This window comes from Thunnus albacares, chromosome 13 (genome assembly GCF_914725855.1).
Source record: "Thunnus albacares chromosome 13, fThuAlb1.1, whole genome shotgun sequence".
Taxonomy (NCBI): domain Eukaryota; kingdom Metazoa; phylum Chordata; class Actinopteri; order Scombriformes; family Scombridae; genus Thunnus; species Thunnus albacares.
This window is the reverse complement of record NC_058118.1, coordinates 5,470,930-5,489,524: the sequence shown is the minus strand read 5'-3', so window position 1 is coordinate 5,489,524 and position 18,595 is coordinate 5,470,930. Positions and strand designations below refer to the sequence as shown.

Sequence of the window (18,595 nt, the reverse complement as noted above, 5' to 3'; positions counted from 1 at the left end):
GCAGACTCCCACTCCTGCAGAGCCAGCCTTTTAAATTGTGTTTTATTCATTTTTTGTGCGCTTTCACCAAAATTGCCACACTGAGGGTTACAGAAATAATTTTCAGTGTTTCCTCAGGGGGGAAAAAGCTGCACTCCCATTTTTTCCCTCTTCTTTTTTTTTTTTTTTTCTGCCATGACGCGACCAGGGGTGAGCACAAAAGGGAGACAAACGGCTCAGTATCAGCCGTGATTTCCTGAATAGCCCAGTGGGAGCGCGGGAAGTCGGGGTGCATACAGCAGATCGGCATTACCCTGAAACAGCAGCCATGCTGTGAGGGAGATGGCTTTTCTCTGCGACAGTCCGACTGTGAGCCACGGGTCTGCAAATGAAACAGGGGGAGGAGGGACGCAGCCTTTACAGATTCAAGGCCCCTGTTGCCTTGCTGGGCATGTCTGCTGCTGTGGCGAGGCAGAGGGAAAAAAAAAAAAAACAGCAATGGATAGACAAAGAGCTGCAGATAATTCCGTTGAAAATACAGTGGCGCTATTTCCTGCTGTTTGTGAATTCATCAGGCCCCTCGCTGTGCCACTAGTGATTTCTAAATATATGCAGCTCATCTGATCTAGATGTGTAAACTCTGTGTAGGGTTATGGATGGCTGTGCAGACAGATTGTTTGCTCTGGGCCCTCTATGGTCCTAGTGGGTGGGATCTGCCAGCACCATCTTACATTGTTTTCCACATGAGCTTTATTGAGTTCCCAATTACAATGCTGGTCCTCTTGTCTTGGGCTCACCGCTGCTGTTGAATTGACCTTGCATTTTTGCGAGGGAGTGCTGTTGTGTATTCAGGCCAGCAGGCCTGTTAGGCAGGCAGACAGTGAGGCAGACTGACTCCTTCTCTCAGGCCCTGCTCCTACAAGACCCTGCTTAACAGGCATCAGGCTTACACACTTAATACTTGGGAGGGGAGAGCGGGCTTAGCTTTTAGCTCTCATCGCAGCTGACATTGTATAAGGCAGCCAGACAAGGCCGGACCGCTGCAGCCTTATTAGTCCTGTCTGGGATGGCTATTCCAGAGTCTGACGCTAATGCTCAATGAGAAAGGTTACTTTGAAATTTAATGGAATGGGTAGAAATGAGCTGCGCACCGTACATGAACAGTCGTCTCCTGCTGGTGTTTTCTCAGAGCTCTCCTGGCTGTCTGAACAACAGAGGAAGGGGCACAGAGAAGGCACTTGCAGTAGGTGGAGCTCTTGTGTTGGATTTTGATGTTGGAGCTTGATTCACCTGCTCGTGAAGGACATGACAGCTGCCTGCACGCGTGTGTGTACACATCCCTTTCGGATGGCATTTATGCAAAACGCAAAGATAGCATATAACAAGAGATTTACAAGCCGTCTGTACATACACACACACACAGGCCCAGTCATATAAACACATAAAACACATTTTCAGTGTAGAGCTAATTGACAGCTCTTGATGGGTGGTACAACACTGCCAACTGTTCATGTTTACATTAGACCTTATTAGAAATTGTAATGGGACTCTTATGTTTTCAGATGGTAAAAGTGTGTGTTTGTGTGTGTGTGTGTGTGTGCGCGCGCAGATACATCCACTTTATTTACTACCTGCAACCACACACTGCCTCCCCCTCGCTGCCTCCTGACACCTTCATGCACAGGAACAAACGTAAATGACTCCCCCACAGTTCCTCCCTGCTCTGCCTGTTTTCCCTCCCTCTCCTCCTCCCTCCTGCTCTCCCTTCCGCTTTCTCTCTCTCTCTCTCTCCCCCTTGCGCCATCTCCTCCCCGCAATCTACCGCAGGCCCTCCATCTCTCCGGCCTGTCAGCGTGCTTTTTCATTTGGCTTGTTGCTACAGGGGGCTCGACGCTGGCAGATTACAACTCGGCAGCCAGTCATTTTCGATTTATCAGAGCCCCCTCCCTCTGTGCCTCCTCTCTTTCTCTCTCTCTCTCTCTCCCCCTCTCAGCCTCGCCAGCATCAGTGCAGACACATAGCAATTCCTCATCACCCCACCACCATCACCACCACACCTCCACCCTCCCCTGTTCCCTTCCACCTTCCATATCTTCCTCTTTCGATCAGTGTGGAAAATTTAGCTTGCAAGCCCCGAGACAAAAAAAAAAAAAAAGAAATATTGTGGCAGTGGAAGCATTTAAGTTAGAGAGGCAGCTAGAGCTGTATTATTACTTAGGCCTCTGTCACTGGTGATGACCCGGGAGAGTGGAGAATATCGATCGCGTGTCACTCAAGGCATTCAGCAGATTGCATTGACAAAGCTTGTCGGGGCCTTTAATAGCAAGGTTAGCAGCCTTGGCTGGGACCCAGGAGAAAACTCTAACTGTGCCCTATTTCATGGTGGCTTTTAACCATTCCCTGGGTCCAAGGAGTGGATTGATAACAGTAAGGAAGTAATTTTACTCTCATAATTGCCTTCCTGTGGTTGACATTTGTGGCCCTCAGCGCCTGTAAAAGAGCCTTTCCAAGAACAGGAGAAAAGAGGGCCAGCATTGTCTGACTGCTTTTTGTGACAGAAAATAGCTTCACACGAACAAATATGTGGTACACTAAATAAAACATGGTGAAGGAAAGGAGAAAAAAGGGAGAAAAAAAATCAAAAGGGGTGTACAAGTGTGATTTATGGGTTGAAGGAAGTCCATTACTCGCTAGAGGAAGCCCAGACCAAAACACAAACAGAGTAAGGGCATGGCTTGCAAAGAGGGTCATGGAGTAATTCTTTTACCCTGCCAAGATCGCTGATAGCTGCTGAAAACACTACTTGTCAGTGGAGAAAAAAATCTGACAGGATTTCGATCTTACTGTAATTCTTAACATAAATAAGAGCACTAAACCACCTAAATAGTCTCTCTTTAAGCCAAGTGATGTGGAACTACGCTGAAATGTAACAAGTCCCCTGTGTGTTGTAATTTGCCTTACACACATGTGGGGAAGATATTTCTACAAGCAAGCCTAGTCATTGTTGGATGCTCTCAGGTCTTGCATGACAGGTAGCTATTCTCAGAGCTGTGTAGGCTTAAATCATTGACTCCTTTTTATTTCCACTGTAAAGCTGTGACATTGGATAAAGAAATCAGTTTGTTTATTTTCCATGGTTGGAGTTCTGACAAGGTTGGAGAAGACGATAATGTTCCATCTTGTGTAAAACCATGATTAATTGAACTGCTACAAGTACGTGCCCTAGTTACTGCTGCTGTACAGAGGCCTTTCAAGTAGTTTTAGTTTCCGTACTTCTTCCAACTTTTTAAGTGGCATTGCTGAAATGTCTTTTCAGCTGAAACTGCTGTAGATAGTTGTCTCATAATTGTGGAAAATCTTCAACACTTTTTGATGCGTAGACTGTGTATTTTCTTCTGTAGTAAACATAGCTCCATGCTTTTCCTACCAATTCACATCACCTATCAGAATTTAGACGTGGCACCTTAGTTTAGGTAGTGTGTTTGATTCCAAATTCACTTGAAATTCAAAAAATTAAAATGTTCTCCTTCCCCAACTAGTGACACACAAATCACTCAGATGTGATTAATAAAGGTTGCTAATGTTGCAAGCTTCCTTTGTATGAAACTTATAATGGATGATGACAGACATGTAGTGGGTTTTTCATTGTTTGACTTTGCTGGGTTTTTTTCCAGCACTAATTATGCAACTTAAGTGCATTTTGTCCCATTACACATGTAATTTCTGGCCAGCTTGGTTGCTTTGATTGGACGTTGGGTAGGAAATCCCCCACCACCAGCACCAGCAGCAGCAGCAGCAGCAGCAGCAGCAGCAGTGACCCTTCAGTATCATGCTGGTACAATAATGACTGTGTGGTAAAGTACAGTTCAAAGGAAAAACAAACATTGTGCTTTTAGCAGGGCAGTGGTCTGTAAAGATGCATTTGTAAATGTAAACCGGGAAGTATTTGAAATATTAATATGATGCTCAAACATTAGCACTGGGGACAAAAGGTCAGCATCCCAATATTAATTTCCCATCTGCTTCCAGTATTTTGCTTTTATTGCAGTTTTACATAGCACACACCTCTTTGTGTATTCTACTTTTCAAGGTCAGTAATATCTACAGGATAAATCTGAGCACTGAGGGGAGAATTAATGGGCAGGAGATACTGTATGCGCTGCCTTCAAATCTCAACACACACTGCTTCTTCTGAAGATGGAATTCATAAATACAGCTTAAGTAGTGAAAAAGTAGCCAATACACAAGCTTTGTGGTCATTGTGGTGTTTAAGAAATCACGCTAGTTCTTTTTGTAATTAATTAGCAACACAATTGCTTTGAAAAATAGAAACTGAAATCATTCAAATTATTACCACAATATTAAATGATGTAGTGTAATATAGTACATCACTTTTGATGTTGTTTCATGTTGTCATCTCAGCAGTTTAGCTATCAGAATATTCCCTCTGTACCATTTGTATTTGGATCTTTCACATGTGCTCGACTTACAATAACAATATTTCTAACAGCACATGAAGGCATCACAGGAACAATGCAGAGATTGCTCTATGTGAGATCTCCAGCCTGTCTGCTGACTACCAGCCCATTATGGCCACATTCCAGCTGCATTTTTATGACCAGTCAGATGAAAGGGAGTCAGGTAAACGTCAGTGTAGTTCCACTCTAATGTTAATGAACAATATTCTGTCATTATGGCTTAATGTACCATCGTGCGTAACAAAAGTATAGTATGATTTGGCTTTACATGTGAGTTATTTCCTCTTCTCTGAAGTCCTGATTATTTCAATTACAATCATGTTGTTTGGCTGTATTTTTGTTGCCCTTGGCTTTTTGTTGTCTCCCATTACCAGTCTGTTAAAGCAGCCAGAGCAGATGTTTGCTCGCATACTCCTAACAACGCAGGCAAACTCAGGCTGCTATTAATACGTTGGGACTGAAGCACTGTCTTGTTTTATGACTTGATAACGACAGATGTGAATTTCAGGAAGGTGGCTAAATGAGAACATTTACAGCAGGGATTAGTGATAACAGCGCTGGCCTCGAGCAAGCACCCGGGGTCAGCCAAATAGGAAATGTATATCCTGCCATCAGATTTTACAGCCTCCTCTAATCCCCCAAATAGCAGCGCAGATGGAGCCAAATGCAGGTAAGGTGAGACGTTATCATTCTTGTTGGTTTACACCAGCACACAAACCACAGCAGGGTGCTTGATAGGCAGGGAGGCCTGTTCAGTAAATGGCAAAATCCACCTGCTAACGTGCGATCAGCTCATGACCTCATGACCTTCACTTTAATGTCCACGGGGTTATCGGACACTGCTACTGAACGACAAAGTTTTATTCGCTGGTAAGGTGATTAAAATGAGTGAATGATGTCATGTTTTTCAGAATGAACTGAAAGGATTGTAGCTCACGTAACCTTTAAATGTTAATGTATGTACATTAGTCAGTTAGTGCAGCCTGTGGCTTATTTGCTACAGTTGGCACCAATACGTGTAAAATTCAATCACACACATTCTTGCGATGTTCCGGAGTGGATGTAAATGACTTGGAATCACATGTTTATTGAGTGGCCTTTTCTCTTAAGGGTTTGAGTGGAATGTCTCTTAATTAATCTCCATTAGTTTATACGTTTTTTAGCTTTATTTACTGAATTATTTTCCAGCCAGTGGTTCTTCCATGCCTCAGGGTTTAATGTAATGGCACAGCTTTGACCTATTTAGGTTTTCTCTCTTAAATAGCCACCATCAGGGCACAGCGCTCTGCCAATTTGCAAATGTTAGTGTCTTCTTCCTCCTTCTAAAGGCTCTGGTTATGTATTTTCCATCTTTCTTTTTTTTTCTTTTTTTTTTTTTGCAGCAACACATGTGACTGTGAGCACTCTGCTGCTATTCCTGTAACATAAAAAAGCCCTCTTTCCCTAAACTAGAAGCGTTTGTCTATCATATTACCACCACACATGAGCCGCACACAAGGCTTGACCCAGTGTTAAGTGTCTGCGCTAAATTTCATTGCCTCCATCTACTGGAAGGCTTGCCAATATACTGGCAGTGAATTCCTGGAGGAAAATAAATGGCAATAAAAAAGAGAAATGATAGCCCCTGCAAGCTGATAGGAGAGGGCTTTTTCTCTGCTGTCTTTTTTCCATACCGCTCTTTATTGAGGCTGCCCAGCTCAGGGAGCTGTGATTTGGCACACTGGCTGTGGCTTTAGTTGGATGTGTCTCTGAAAGCCAATATTGAAGAAACGACTCAGTAGCACAGATTGAAGAGCTGGGGAATCATGTAATTAATTGCACGCAAATTTCTTTGATGAGTAGTTATGCGGTGGTGAGCATTCAACTGGGCAGCTAGAAGTCTTTTTGACCCCTCCTCTGTCTCCCAATGTATTCTGGGAAGGAATCTAGTAACAGTGTTCTCTTGGTCTGCTTTTCTGTAGGCACTACATGGGGAATGTTAGAGTTTAGGGGATTGGAGGTGCGTAAAGTGGGCAGGAAGGTTATTTTACTGTCACGCTGGGCTACTATAACAAGATGTTCAGATATGATCTGAGAGAGTAGAGGTCTCCTGCTGCTCTTATATATCAACCCCCCCCCACACACACACACACACCACCACACACTTTTTCTCCACCTGCTCAGTTCATTATTAAATCTGGGAATTGTCCCCATAACTCAATCCACCAGACTACAGCATTATATGACCATTTGTGAGAAGGAAGAAGGGTGATTGCGACGCAGGGCAGAGGATGGATGTTAAAAGCATATTGATTTGTCTGTAATGTCGTCATAGATCAGAGATTTATGGCAATATATAAATGCAGCCACAAGCTCTAGTAGCCTCCAGCCTGCGGTGGAGGAAATGGAGTCCTTAGTATGACTGATGAGATCAAGACAGTGCTCTCAACCACGTTTACCTCCCTCCTCTCACCCCCCCCCCAAGCCTCCATTTCCCACTCCTCCTCTCCTCAGAGGATGCTCTCACCCTGCGGCTGCTGTGACTAGTCCTCAGTGGCTCCATATCTTTGCTTTGGCTTCACATTCCAGCACAGAGGCTAGAAAAGCCTCCTCCGTGGCCTGAGATTGGTCAGAATGGGTGCATTCGGCCTCACTGATCTCTCCCCTGTTAGAAAAATGATGTGTGACAAGGTCACCAGAGATCAGCGCTACACAATGATGCTACAGGATTGAAAGGAAATTGGGCTTCTCCATGGTTACATTCCTAGGTACTAATAAAAACTGCTGCACTGCCTTACTGCGAGTGACATCTTAACCACAAACTAACAGTAGGCTTCACATGCCAAGAATATGTCATCTGGTCACAGTGATGAAAGAACACGCAACACCCATGCTTTAACTACAGAGATAAAAAGAGGTATTAAGGGTTATTTTCACACTGTACGCCCGTGACCTCTTTGTCACACACAGAGCGAACAGTAAACAAATCTGGGGCAATGGAAGCCAAGTGCTGATGCTCAGTGACAGGCTGTGAGCAAGGGTGGCAGAGGGGCTTATGGGTGACGAGAGGGCCAGGCGGGGCTGCTGTCTGTGGCAGTTACAGCAGCTGGGCCTCAGAGCCAAGCACAGGGTCAGAGCCAGGCCACACTGGTGGGCTCGCCCACACAGCCACTGTCAGAAGGATGACGCCGGGCCCCTTGTCAGGCCCCTTACAGGCCCTGACGAACACTCAACCCCTCTTTTCACATAACAGTCTCGTCAGATAAAGCCGGCTGTGAGTTAAACAGGCACAGCAGTTTCCAACTGCTGTTGTCGACCAGCCCAAGGTGGTTTTACTAGATGGGCTCACTGTGAGGCTGATGTGATGTACAGGCTGGTAGAGACATAATTAGCGATGCTTAATGCGGTCTAATGTTTGCAATGGCGTCTCCTAAGGCTATACGAGAGTGCCTGTATAAAGTCGACAGAAATTCTTCAAGTTGTTCATTTTAACTGCAGAGTCGTGAAGCTCCCCAGCACTTTAATAGCCCTGGTATATAGACCTCTGAAGGTAGGATAAAGGAGATATTCAAAGTGTAGTCAGTGGAAACCGAGGGGATTTGACAGTGCCGCAGGAAATAGACAATTTATTATCAGCAACACAGCCTAGGTAGTGGATTATCTATAAAACTTTCATGGTTCTCCCTCAGTGGCAAGCAGCCATAAAACTTCCCAAATGAGGGACTTGTTAATTTACTTGTTAAAGCAAATTAAAAATTTATAAGTGCTTTTAGGTAAATGAGATCCTCTTTCATTGCTGCCCTAGTGGGATTCTCTCTGCCAGATCCTGAGAGGACAGGTTAGCTGTTCTGAAAGCCGCAGAAGAACAATAAAAGCCGTTAAATTGTTCCAGGTTTTATTACCGCCGAGCTCCGCAGCTGCTGTTGTGCGTAACTAAGGGAAACCAGGAGCTGATGGCTGCAGAATCCCACTGAGGCCAGTACAGAAAACTGAGCCCAGTTCCCTCTCTGTTTTTTTTTCTTACTGTTTGTGGGATGAGGGATGGGGGTTGGGGGTGGAGTTGCTGGGGCAGGCGGGTTGTGTATGGCTCTGTTTAAAAAGGCCTTTGTGGTTAGAACTGTTAGCGGGCCTACTTTTGTGCTTGATTGCATTGAGTCTGTAGTGCAGCCCTTGAGAATAGGTCAATACACTTGTAAAATTCCACTATGGCAATGGTGAGCACTTTTCAGTAAGTGAGAAAATAATTGACTCCACATGTTCAAGACAATGTTGTAATAGCTGTTTTAGGGTACTTTCCAGGGGAACAGTGTTAGATTAGATATTTCATCATTTTTCTGCACTCTGATCTGGAATGTAGTGCGTATGCTCTGACTCATGTATGAGTGCTTAAATAACCTTCTGTTGCCTCTAAGAACAGTACTGACATCAAGACATTCCACATTGATTTAGTCTTTTTTTAATGAAATCCTTTGTATTATAAAGACAGGGATCCTGTGCTTTCCTAGATGTCTTAAGGTAAGTATGAGGTATTTATGAGGCTTACATGACATTCAGCTGCACCTTTGGTATTTCTGTATGGCAGCTCCAATAATGCTACTGTGTGGTTATTTGTTAAGATGTTTGTTTATTTCAGTCTGACCTTCAATAGACATATTGAAAAGCAAGGTCCCTCTGCTATTCTTCATGTACAATATGTTTGGACCAAGTGAAATTCAAGAGTGTAGAAAGTGCCTGAGTGAATAAAGCTTCTATGAGAAAAACTTAGCTTTGGTCAAGGCCAGTCAAGAAATATTATTGTGAATCCATGCCATTGTACATCTTTGAAGAGGAAGCCACTGACAGTTCATTTGACTCTATATTGTCTATTAAAATAGGCTGAGCATAATTCTCTGGCTGTCCACATGCATATGTAGGCTGTTGGCATTTGTTTTTTTCCAGATAATATTGTTGCTTTGATTGTATCAGACCATTGAGAAAATACTGGTCTTCTACCAGTTTGTTTTGTATTTTTACCCCAGGAAATGTTCTCAATTAAGACATTTTAGTTGACTGAAAGCAACAGGAAATTGTTGACTAATCAATTAAATGGTTCAAAAAATGAGCAAAAATTGCCTCACTACAGATAAATGCTGCCATGTAGATGAGCTCTTTCCCAAAATCTAGTGCTTATTAGACCAAAAGCATATTTCTCAATTCCATATTACACATTTCCTGGAAAAGTTACACAACTAACTTATAACAAAACACAGGATCCACTTTGAATTACTCCACTTACTCGTAAATAAATGGACTAAGCACAACAAAATGAATCTACTGTATGTCCACACACAGTGTAACACTGTGTTAAAGATATTAACAAAGACTACTTGAGATATTTACACATTATAATAACTTAATGGGATGTCTAAATAAAGTGTGACAGTAAGTATTTGAATAGTTGCTAGTAACTTGAGGAGAAGCATTTTAATGTTCTTTGAAAGAATGGTTTATAAGAAATGTTTAATGATTTCTCATACTTGCGGGCTGAAGTGTTCATTCTGAGGTTCCGGCTGCTCTCTTCCAAAGCATCATGCTGACTGTTGATTGAAAACAGTTGTTGATTCTCTCCTTCAATAAATTCTAACTGGTAAGAGAGACAAGGGAAAAAAAAAAACTTTATCCCCTAACACAGAACAGATTGCAGGAAAACAAGACCGCACTGTGTGGAAATTAATGGCAGATGCACTTACTAGTAGTTTAAATGTTTCATTAGATGTTAATGTCTCGCTGTGTCTTTAATTGTTGTGAAATTAGCCTCTGGAATATTAAAACCATCTGTTTATCTTCCTGCAGGGCCAGTCCTTACCCAGGCTGCGCAGATACAAGAAGGTCATTAAATAAATGCATCCGTATGCCTCAACCTGCGTCATAATTAATGTCTTTATGTTATTGCGTCAGTACAGCACAGCAGTCTGGGGCATCTGCACACACACACACATGGGCACATGCCTCGCCTCTCCACCTTTAGATCCTTTTCGAATGCATTGAAGTGCAGGGGTGTTCATTACAGGAGGCAAAACTGAAGCTAAGTTTAAAAGGCTGTAAAAATATAGAAAACGACCCACACGCTGTAACAAGTGGGAGTGATCAGATCAGCTCCGTTATAGCAGAGGTCACAGAGACGGCCCCCACTCCCACACACACGGGCTTCTCATTTAGATTTATCATCAGACAGCAGGTCATTAAATTTCAGTTTCACTTTTTGATGGCAATGACCACCAGCATTCCCTCCATTTGCTTAAGACATCCATTAATCACACCATAAAAAGAAATGAATCCATCATCTGAACCTCAGAAAGGGGAGAGCGGATAAAAAAGAAAGAGGAAAAAAAAAAAACACAATTCTCTGAAGTAATTTAAGGGAGCTCAGGGGGAAATTAAAGGGAACAAGCTGAGGGATACGTTTTCAAATAGCTGTGTAATCAGGTCCCAAGCTATGTAATAGCCCTGAAAGATGAGCCGCTCTTTATTGGAATGTCTTTATTAGACATGTTCTTCAGACATTACACACAGTTAAATTTGTGCAAGATTCCTGATTTCATGGAGTGCTTTCCCTCTGATAAGCCAGGATACAGACGGTATGATTATGTATTTTCACCTCTGCAGAGTCAGTTTGATAGCACATTGATTAATAAAAGACAAATCTCTATATCACTCCCACATTTTTCTGATTATATTCTTTATAAGCTCACCATATGAGTTATATTCTGGGCTTCGAATATTTGATGCAGGAGTCAGCAGCAGCTTTCACTAAGGTCTGTGTATTTTTTTGTGTGTGTGTGTGTGTGTGTGTGTGTGCACATTCATAAATGCATGAGTATGCCGGCGTGTGCTGCCCAGTGTTGTCAGCAGGGACACCGGCTGGTTAATAAATATTATAGGTCAACATGTTTTGATGAAGGAGCCGCAGACCGAGGCGTAAACAGCATCCCTCGCCCTTTCTTCAAGGATCCGTTGACGGGCCGGGGTGGATGAGATATTATTCCCCTTTTCTCTCTAAAAAAATATGTAAACTCCCATCAGACAAACTGGCATTTACAAGAAAAAGGGAGAAAATGTGCTGCGGCTTTTGTGGGAATAAAAATGTGTTGGAGGTAATTAGTGCTATCACAGCGAAGGGCATTGGTGCGCGCGTGTCTGTTCACGTGCCGCTTTTGGGGTCTTGTGTGTTCTCTCCACCGTCTGACCCCCACAGACACACACTCACACACACACATATTCAGACACGTGCACGCATACAGTCAAACAGGCCCATCAGGCATTTCCCAGCGCTCAGACTCTGTTATCACGTTCAGCACTCCGGCGAATCCACCCGCCTTTCACCCATCATGCAATTCTCGGAAGGAATAGGATTCCTTTCAAACCGCTAATGGCTACAGAAAAGGGAACATTTTCATTTTAATTATCCGCTCAACTCAAGGGTTCTTTTGGTATTCCCCCACCTTGTGCCCTTTCATCGCACTAAATGATGGCCGATACCTGAAAGGAGAATACTGAGAGAGAGAGAGAGAGGTAAAAAAAAAAAAACACATACTGTAGCTGTGTCCCTTCCCTCCAGAGTGTGAGAGGGAGGGAACAGAAGAGTGCCATCATCTTCTACTCCAAGTCCTTTGTGTGTGCAGCCTCACACTCTGCTTTTCCTATTAGGTGACAGAGCAGCCGTTTACTGCACTGTCCCATAAAGACAGCTTTTTATGTGCTTTGAAATGAAACCTGCAGTGTTTGTCTGGTCTGGAAGGAGCAGCATGGGAGCTTCAGAGGACATCAATAGCAGACTTGGACAGGGAGTACAGACCCCACCTCCTTCCACTCAGCTCCGTGCTCCCAAGAGTCTTTTATTGTTCTCCAGATTTTGAAGGGCCTCAGATGCTCACAGATTGGCGCGTCCTCCTCTTTATTCTTGTCATTTTGCTGCATCTGAGTGTCTAGAGGATGACACTTGCTGAGCTCCTGCTGCCTCAGCATGTGGTGTCTGCTTGGAAAGGATAGTGGCTCCATTTGAAGGTTCTGGAGGGGTCTTTGTCCCTGTTCTCTATTTCATGGGCTGAGAGGAGTTTCATACTGCGAGATCAGATGGCGTCTTTCATTGGCAAGCGGAGTGATGGCCAATGAATAGGCTCAGAAACATGACAGATTTACAGAGACAGCGCCGCAGCTCCTGCCAGTTCTCACATATTCATGAACCGATTTCTGCGGGGTATCTTCCCTAGCCAGCGTTATCCATGTATAGCTCTAAACTGCAGTGTTAACAGTTTTGCCTCATGTCGTTAACCCACGGTCTCCTTGTGTGTTGTGTTTTTCAGCTGAAGCCAGGGCAGAACAACTGTAAGGACAGTGACAGCGAGAGCGTAAGCGGAGAGTCCAAGCCTTCCATCAGGAGCAGCTCCAGAGACAGACTGACAGATGTGAGTACATAAACAAACAAGCAACAAACAAGCTCACTGCTTGATATCTCACTACTTCAGTGGTAGTTTGAGATTCTATCAGGGCTAGTGTTTCATCTACTTCAATGATTTCAAATCCAAAAACTTATGGAGGGTATTACTAGTCAATAATTTTGTATTTCGTGTATTGCGCTCTTGGGTTCAGCATTTCAAATATAGACATGAACACATAAACAAACAAAGATTGGACATAATAATTGGAAAAGAAAGTCTGAGTAAATATCTCATTAACAAACTTTTCCACAGATTATTTTCTATTCACCAACAACCAGAAAGAGTTATGAGTCTTTTGGCTGCTCCAAAACAATGTTGAATGTTGTTTTAATATTTTAAGAATGATCTATCAATGATTTGATTAAAAATGAATATTAAATATTTTACATAAGTAAAAAAAAATAGTGTACTAATTTATAAGAAAATGAATGTGTTAGAATTAGTTCTTAGTTGCATTGCTTGTGCCACAACCTTTATGTGCAAGGAACAGTTGCATGCGGACAGGGAGATACTCGTCCAAATGCAACTTCAAATCAACCCACCTGCTGAATCCCACCAGGATAATCCATCCAGTATCAATACTGCTTTCCAGGGAGTCCTAACAATAAAATAATAAGACAAGTAACAGTTGACACAGTCTGGTGATCAAGTGTTTTATACTCTGATACTCAGAGAATTAAGTTGGTATTATAAATCTGTGCATACCCTTTCAGCGCAAATCTTAGAAATTCAACTACAGTTTCATAATTGAAGAGTCATTATGTGTTTGTGTGTGTGTGCCACACAGATGAAAGGTAAGTTATTAATGTGGTATAATCAATCTCTTCAGGATTTCTTTTGGCCATGAACCAATAAAATTCTGCCTCGGCAGAGCACTTTGTGGTAAATCTTAAATGTTCTAAGTGCACTCTTGAGATACTTAACATGAAGAACACTATTTGCATCCTGCATAGATGAACACTCACACACATAGACACAGACTCTTTCTCTGAGGTTCTTTCTGGCTGATACAAAAAAGACACTACTTACCCAGGTCCTTGTTCCTTGCGGAGGAGCTGAAGCAAGCATTAACTGGCAGTCGAGAGAGCGGCTATGTGTCCCTGCGCCCTGTGACATATTCCAAGATGTAAAGAGAGCAGACTCTAGGGACCTTGCTGCCACACACCCACCCCTGCTCTTTGATTTGTGTGGAGAATCTACAGCGAAGCGATCAGATATCTGGCCATAATTAAAGCTGTCAGTTGGGAGGCAAGCTAGTCTTTGAGAAAGACATGGCCGAACAACTGAAGCAAAACTGATTCTGCGTGTAGCTTTACGATGCTTGACTGGGCATGAAATGAAATAAGTAATTTGATGTTGACAACAGAAATTGAAATGATACTTGCTGATTTCTGTCAGACTGCACTGTGGTGGCTCTGTAGCAGTAAACCAGGATAAATTTTGTTTAACAATGGCTTTAAAACACTTAACTAATGGATGACTAATATAGCTAACTCTGTGACTGTCATACAGAAGTCAATACATCATCTGTTGTTAACTAAATGTTAACTGAATACTGCCCCTGTAACGTGGGTATTGTTGTAAAATACAATAAGCTTACATTTAAATCAAGGAAAGAGCTCTGGATTAGCCTTCTGTTATTCTGTTTGGTTTGTACTTAGTAGAATAATGCATGTTATTGCTCCATATCAAAATTTTCAAATGATATTGATTGCCTCAAGGATGTTGGAACAACTATCCTTGATGCTACTTGCAATTGGTTGCTTCATTGAACCTGATATAAGTTGTTTTTATCTTAAAGGGACTAGCAAAAATGCATCAAAAATACTGAACATCAATAGTTCACTATGTGTTTGGGAGCCTCTGCTCCATGTAATTTCTTTAAGCACTGTTTGGAATTTCATGAATACTTTGTCTGAACTGGCAACAGTATAATCTGACTTGGCCTCATCAGCCAATCACTTCCCTCCATTTAGATTGTATCACTGTGATGATGTGTACTTTGGCCCATTACACACTAATAAAACATGGTTTCATCCCTAGCCTTATTACTCACTTCCATATTCCATATAAGGACACTATTACTGTTGCTTCACATTCAGTTTATTCTTAAATGTTGTCTATGACATCAGCTCCTGAAATATAATTTACCGCACCAGCCAATGTGTTTACTCTGAGCGATTTTATTGGAACATTGTCGAAAATTCCAAATTATATCCCCAATTCATTTTTGAAAGTGTCAGGTTTTCTCGAGCAGAAACCATCTACTTTCACCACTCCCGACTTGTTCTCAGGAAGCATCTGTCGCCTTCTCTATAATCACTTCCACCTGAGTTGGCATTTCAGCCAAACAGTACACTCAGGAGGATAGAATGAGGCGCAACCCTGGTGCCCCCTGCTTCGTCTGGTCAAGACACCCCACAGGAGACTGAGCATGTCTTCAGAAGAGCTGCTGAAAGCTGGGCAGCATGAAGACAGACTTTTAGACCCCCATGTCACTTTAGATGGTCACAGTGTATGAGGCTTCATCTCCGGTCCCCATAGGTTTCTGAACAACTCCCCTCCGGCCATGCTGTAAAAACCCACTTCACACATAGCAAGAGGTGCAAGTCGGAGCTTTTGTAGCAGAGCTCTGTTCCCCAGACTGAAAGGGAGGAGGAAAAGTGGAGGGATACAAAAAGGAATAAAAAATGTTGTTTGCCCGGTAATGTGATTCTTTTGGATGTGTCAATTTTTATGATTATAGAATATAGTTTGAATTAGGGCAGCGACTAACAATTATTTTCTTGAATTATTTTCTCAATTAATTCACTGGTTGTTTGGTCCAGAAAATGGTGAAAAATGTTGATCACTGTTTCCCAAAGCCTAAAGTGACATCTTCAGATGTCTTGGATTGTCCACAACAGTCCACAACTCAAAGATATTCAGTTTACTTTTATAGAAGACTAAAGAAATCAGAAAATATTCTAATATATATATATAAATATATAATTTGAGATTCAGAGAATTTGGACATTTTTTTCTTAAAAAGTGACCCAAAACAATGAATCAATTATTAGAATAGCTGCAGATTAATTTAACAGTTGTCAACAAATCCACAAATCGTTGCAGCTCTAGTTTGAATAGTATGATAGTGAAATAGTATCAAATAGTTACAGCTGAAGGGAGACGTGTCAGATAATTTAAAGAACCTGTAGTGTCTTGTCTGCTACTGCAGTCCATGTCCTTGCCCTACTGAAATGTTAAACCATTTTGTTTGTAACACTGCACAATGCAGCTGGACCGCTCATGTAGTTCAGCTGCACAGACATGCTCCCTCACAGTGCAAAAACAAAGAGAAAGCATCTAAGTCACTCGTTAGTACCAGGGAGCAGTGTGAGACAGGAGCTAGCTTTGACCCGAGCTGTTCATTAGACCAACAGTTCGCTAATGGTATTTGCTGTAGCACTCCCTTCCCCTCACGGAGCAACTACGCTCCGATGAAGCAGATGAACTGAGTTTGCAGACCTGGCACTGGCTGGTAGGGAGATGGAGGCCAGAGGAGGTCAGGCCTGGCAGCCTCCTCTCTCCCACTCTCCTTCCCTCCTCACTCCGTCCTGCCAGCTCATTAAGGCCTACAAATGGCACATCAGCTCGGCTGTGTTTGCCTCAACCCCAAACCCCAGCTAAATTGGCAGGCTTAGCCGCATTTGCTCTGAAGCGCTGGGTTCCCTTTTGGGTTTGTTTGAAGCCACATGGCAGCCACCCCCCACATCCCCCACCACACCCCACCCCTTCAGTCTGGGTGGCAGGCATTCAGGCAGGCAGCAGTCCTGAGCAGAGGGAGTCTGCTGGATCAGGGAGGGCAGGGAGCTTGGGATGAATCACTCCCGTTTAGTCTCTGCGGCAAGGGGTGAAATGCCATCATTACCCGGCTGCCTATCAAATAAATTGGCAATTACGGGCCTGGGATTGCGAGTAAACAGCATGTTACTCCTTTTTTTCCACCCAAGGCTCTTGATGAGAGGCGGGTGCAATAGAGAGAAGCTCCGGAGTGCTGGGTCAGAGCCCGCCAGTCAGCGTTAGCCAGCCTGATGAGAGGCACAAGAGGCAGGCTATAATGAATGCACCCCTATATTTCACTGGCCATTTTTAGTCAGCCACAGCTTCCTGTTGTATCTTTCTTTAGCTCTTCTACTGCCTGTCACATCCAAACAGATCCAATGCTACCCGATGCTTTTTGAACACCTTTGTATAACGTATGATGTGGAAGACCTCGCTATAACATGGGGTAATGAGTTGTATGTCAGCCTGGTTAAACGGGTTGACGGTGTTACTGTATTGACTGTAGTATTTTATTGGTGTTGCTCCAGACAGTTTTGCATGCTGGTTTTTCCAACTGAAATGAAAATGTGAAAATTGTGGGTTCCTGAAATCCATACTCGTGTGTCCTGGCTCCTCTCACACGAGAAGGTTTTCTTGCGGTGAGGTCTTTGAAAGTTGTTTTGTAATGAAACATCTGGAAGTGATATTGTTAAAAGTCAAGCACATCGTCTTCCCATGCTTTTGAAGCGGTTTCAGCCCAAACACAGCTAAAGTCTCTCTTACGGCTAGTAAAACTGAACTCCGTTATTACTGGCTTTCCGTTGAAAACATGACAGCCTAGTCAGAATCCTGTGTGCATGTGGTGAAACCATTTCAAATACTCAAATTACAGCTTTTGGAAACTGATTTATGTCATAAAGTATATTTGTTGTTGTAAAGATCACTATTATGATTAAATTTGCTTGAGCATACAAAGACTGCACATAATGTTTTTACTTGACCTGGCAGTACAAACTTTTCCACACGCTTCTTCTCTGAACTGAATCTCACTGTCCAAGTGAACTGCTTATGTAATCTGACCAGAGCTGGTCTGCATTACACTATGCCCATCCCACCTCCTCAGTACATTCTCCAATTATTTCCTGACACTCTGATGTAAATGAGGTCGCAGTCCCCCTACATGTCCAGATATGCTGGCCAATTTGCTCCGACACAGAACTCGTAATTGCTTGCATCAATTATCTGTCTCTTTCTCTCTCTGCCTCTCAATAATTTGAAATGTTTCCTATTAGAGACAAGCATTTAGATATGGAAGTAGGAATGTTGTACCTATAATTAGCTCATTATCATGGGATCATACTCTCTGCTAAGGCCCCGGTGTGTGTGTGTATGTAGTGACAGTGTGAAATGAGCAGCAGATGCAGTGCAGGGATTACTTGACAGTCTTTTTGACTGTTTAATGGCTTTTCAGTAGTGATGAAAATACGTCACGTCATGTGTCAGGGCAGATTGTATTTCTATTGTCTTAAGTGTTTCAGACATTGTATTTTGTTTTTATCCTGTTATTCAGATGTAAATAACATGGACAGGATGGTAACCAGCAGTCAACTGCTTATCCCTAAAAACAGAAAAAATACAAATTGTATACAGAAATATAGAAAAGATATAATGGTGTACCCACACATCCACCCAATATATATGAAAACTTGGTTTGAGCTTTGGAAAAAAAAATGTTTAAGCCTCAAAAGAAGTTATTTTTGGGAGCATAACAGCTGAAAGCATTTTTGACAGCTTTTGATTTGATACCTTGAACAACGAAGAGGTCAGCTTGAGAAGTCCTGAAGGATCAAGTTAAGGTAAATCATTTTACCACTGAAA

The 18,595-nt window shown here is 42.7% G+C and overlaps 1 protein-coding gene across 16 annotated transcripts in view; it reads left to right on the top strand.

The window, feature by feature from the left end:
- The window catches only part of auts2a (activator of transcription and developmental regulator AUTS2 a), a 479,781-nt gene that overhangs the window by 288,893 nt on the left and 172,293 nt on the right, over positions 1–18,595 (top strand). For all 16 annotated transcript variants that reach the window (XM_044369937.1, XM_044369938.1, XM_044369953.1 and 13 more), the window contains one exon: positions 12,779–12,880. In XM_044369937.1, the coding sequence (XP_044225872.1) occupies positions 12,779–12,880 (102 nt within the window). The remainder of the gene's footprint in view (positions 1–12,778; positions 12,881–18,595) is intronic.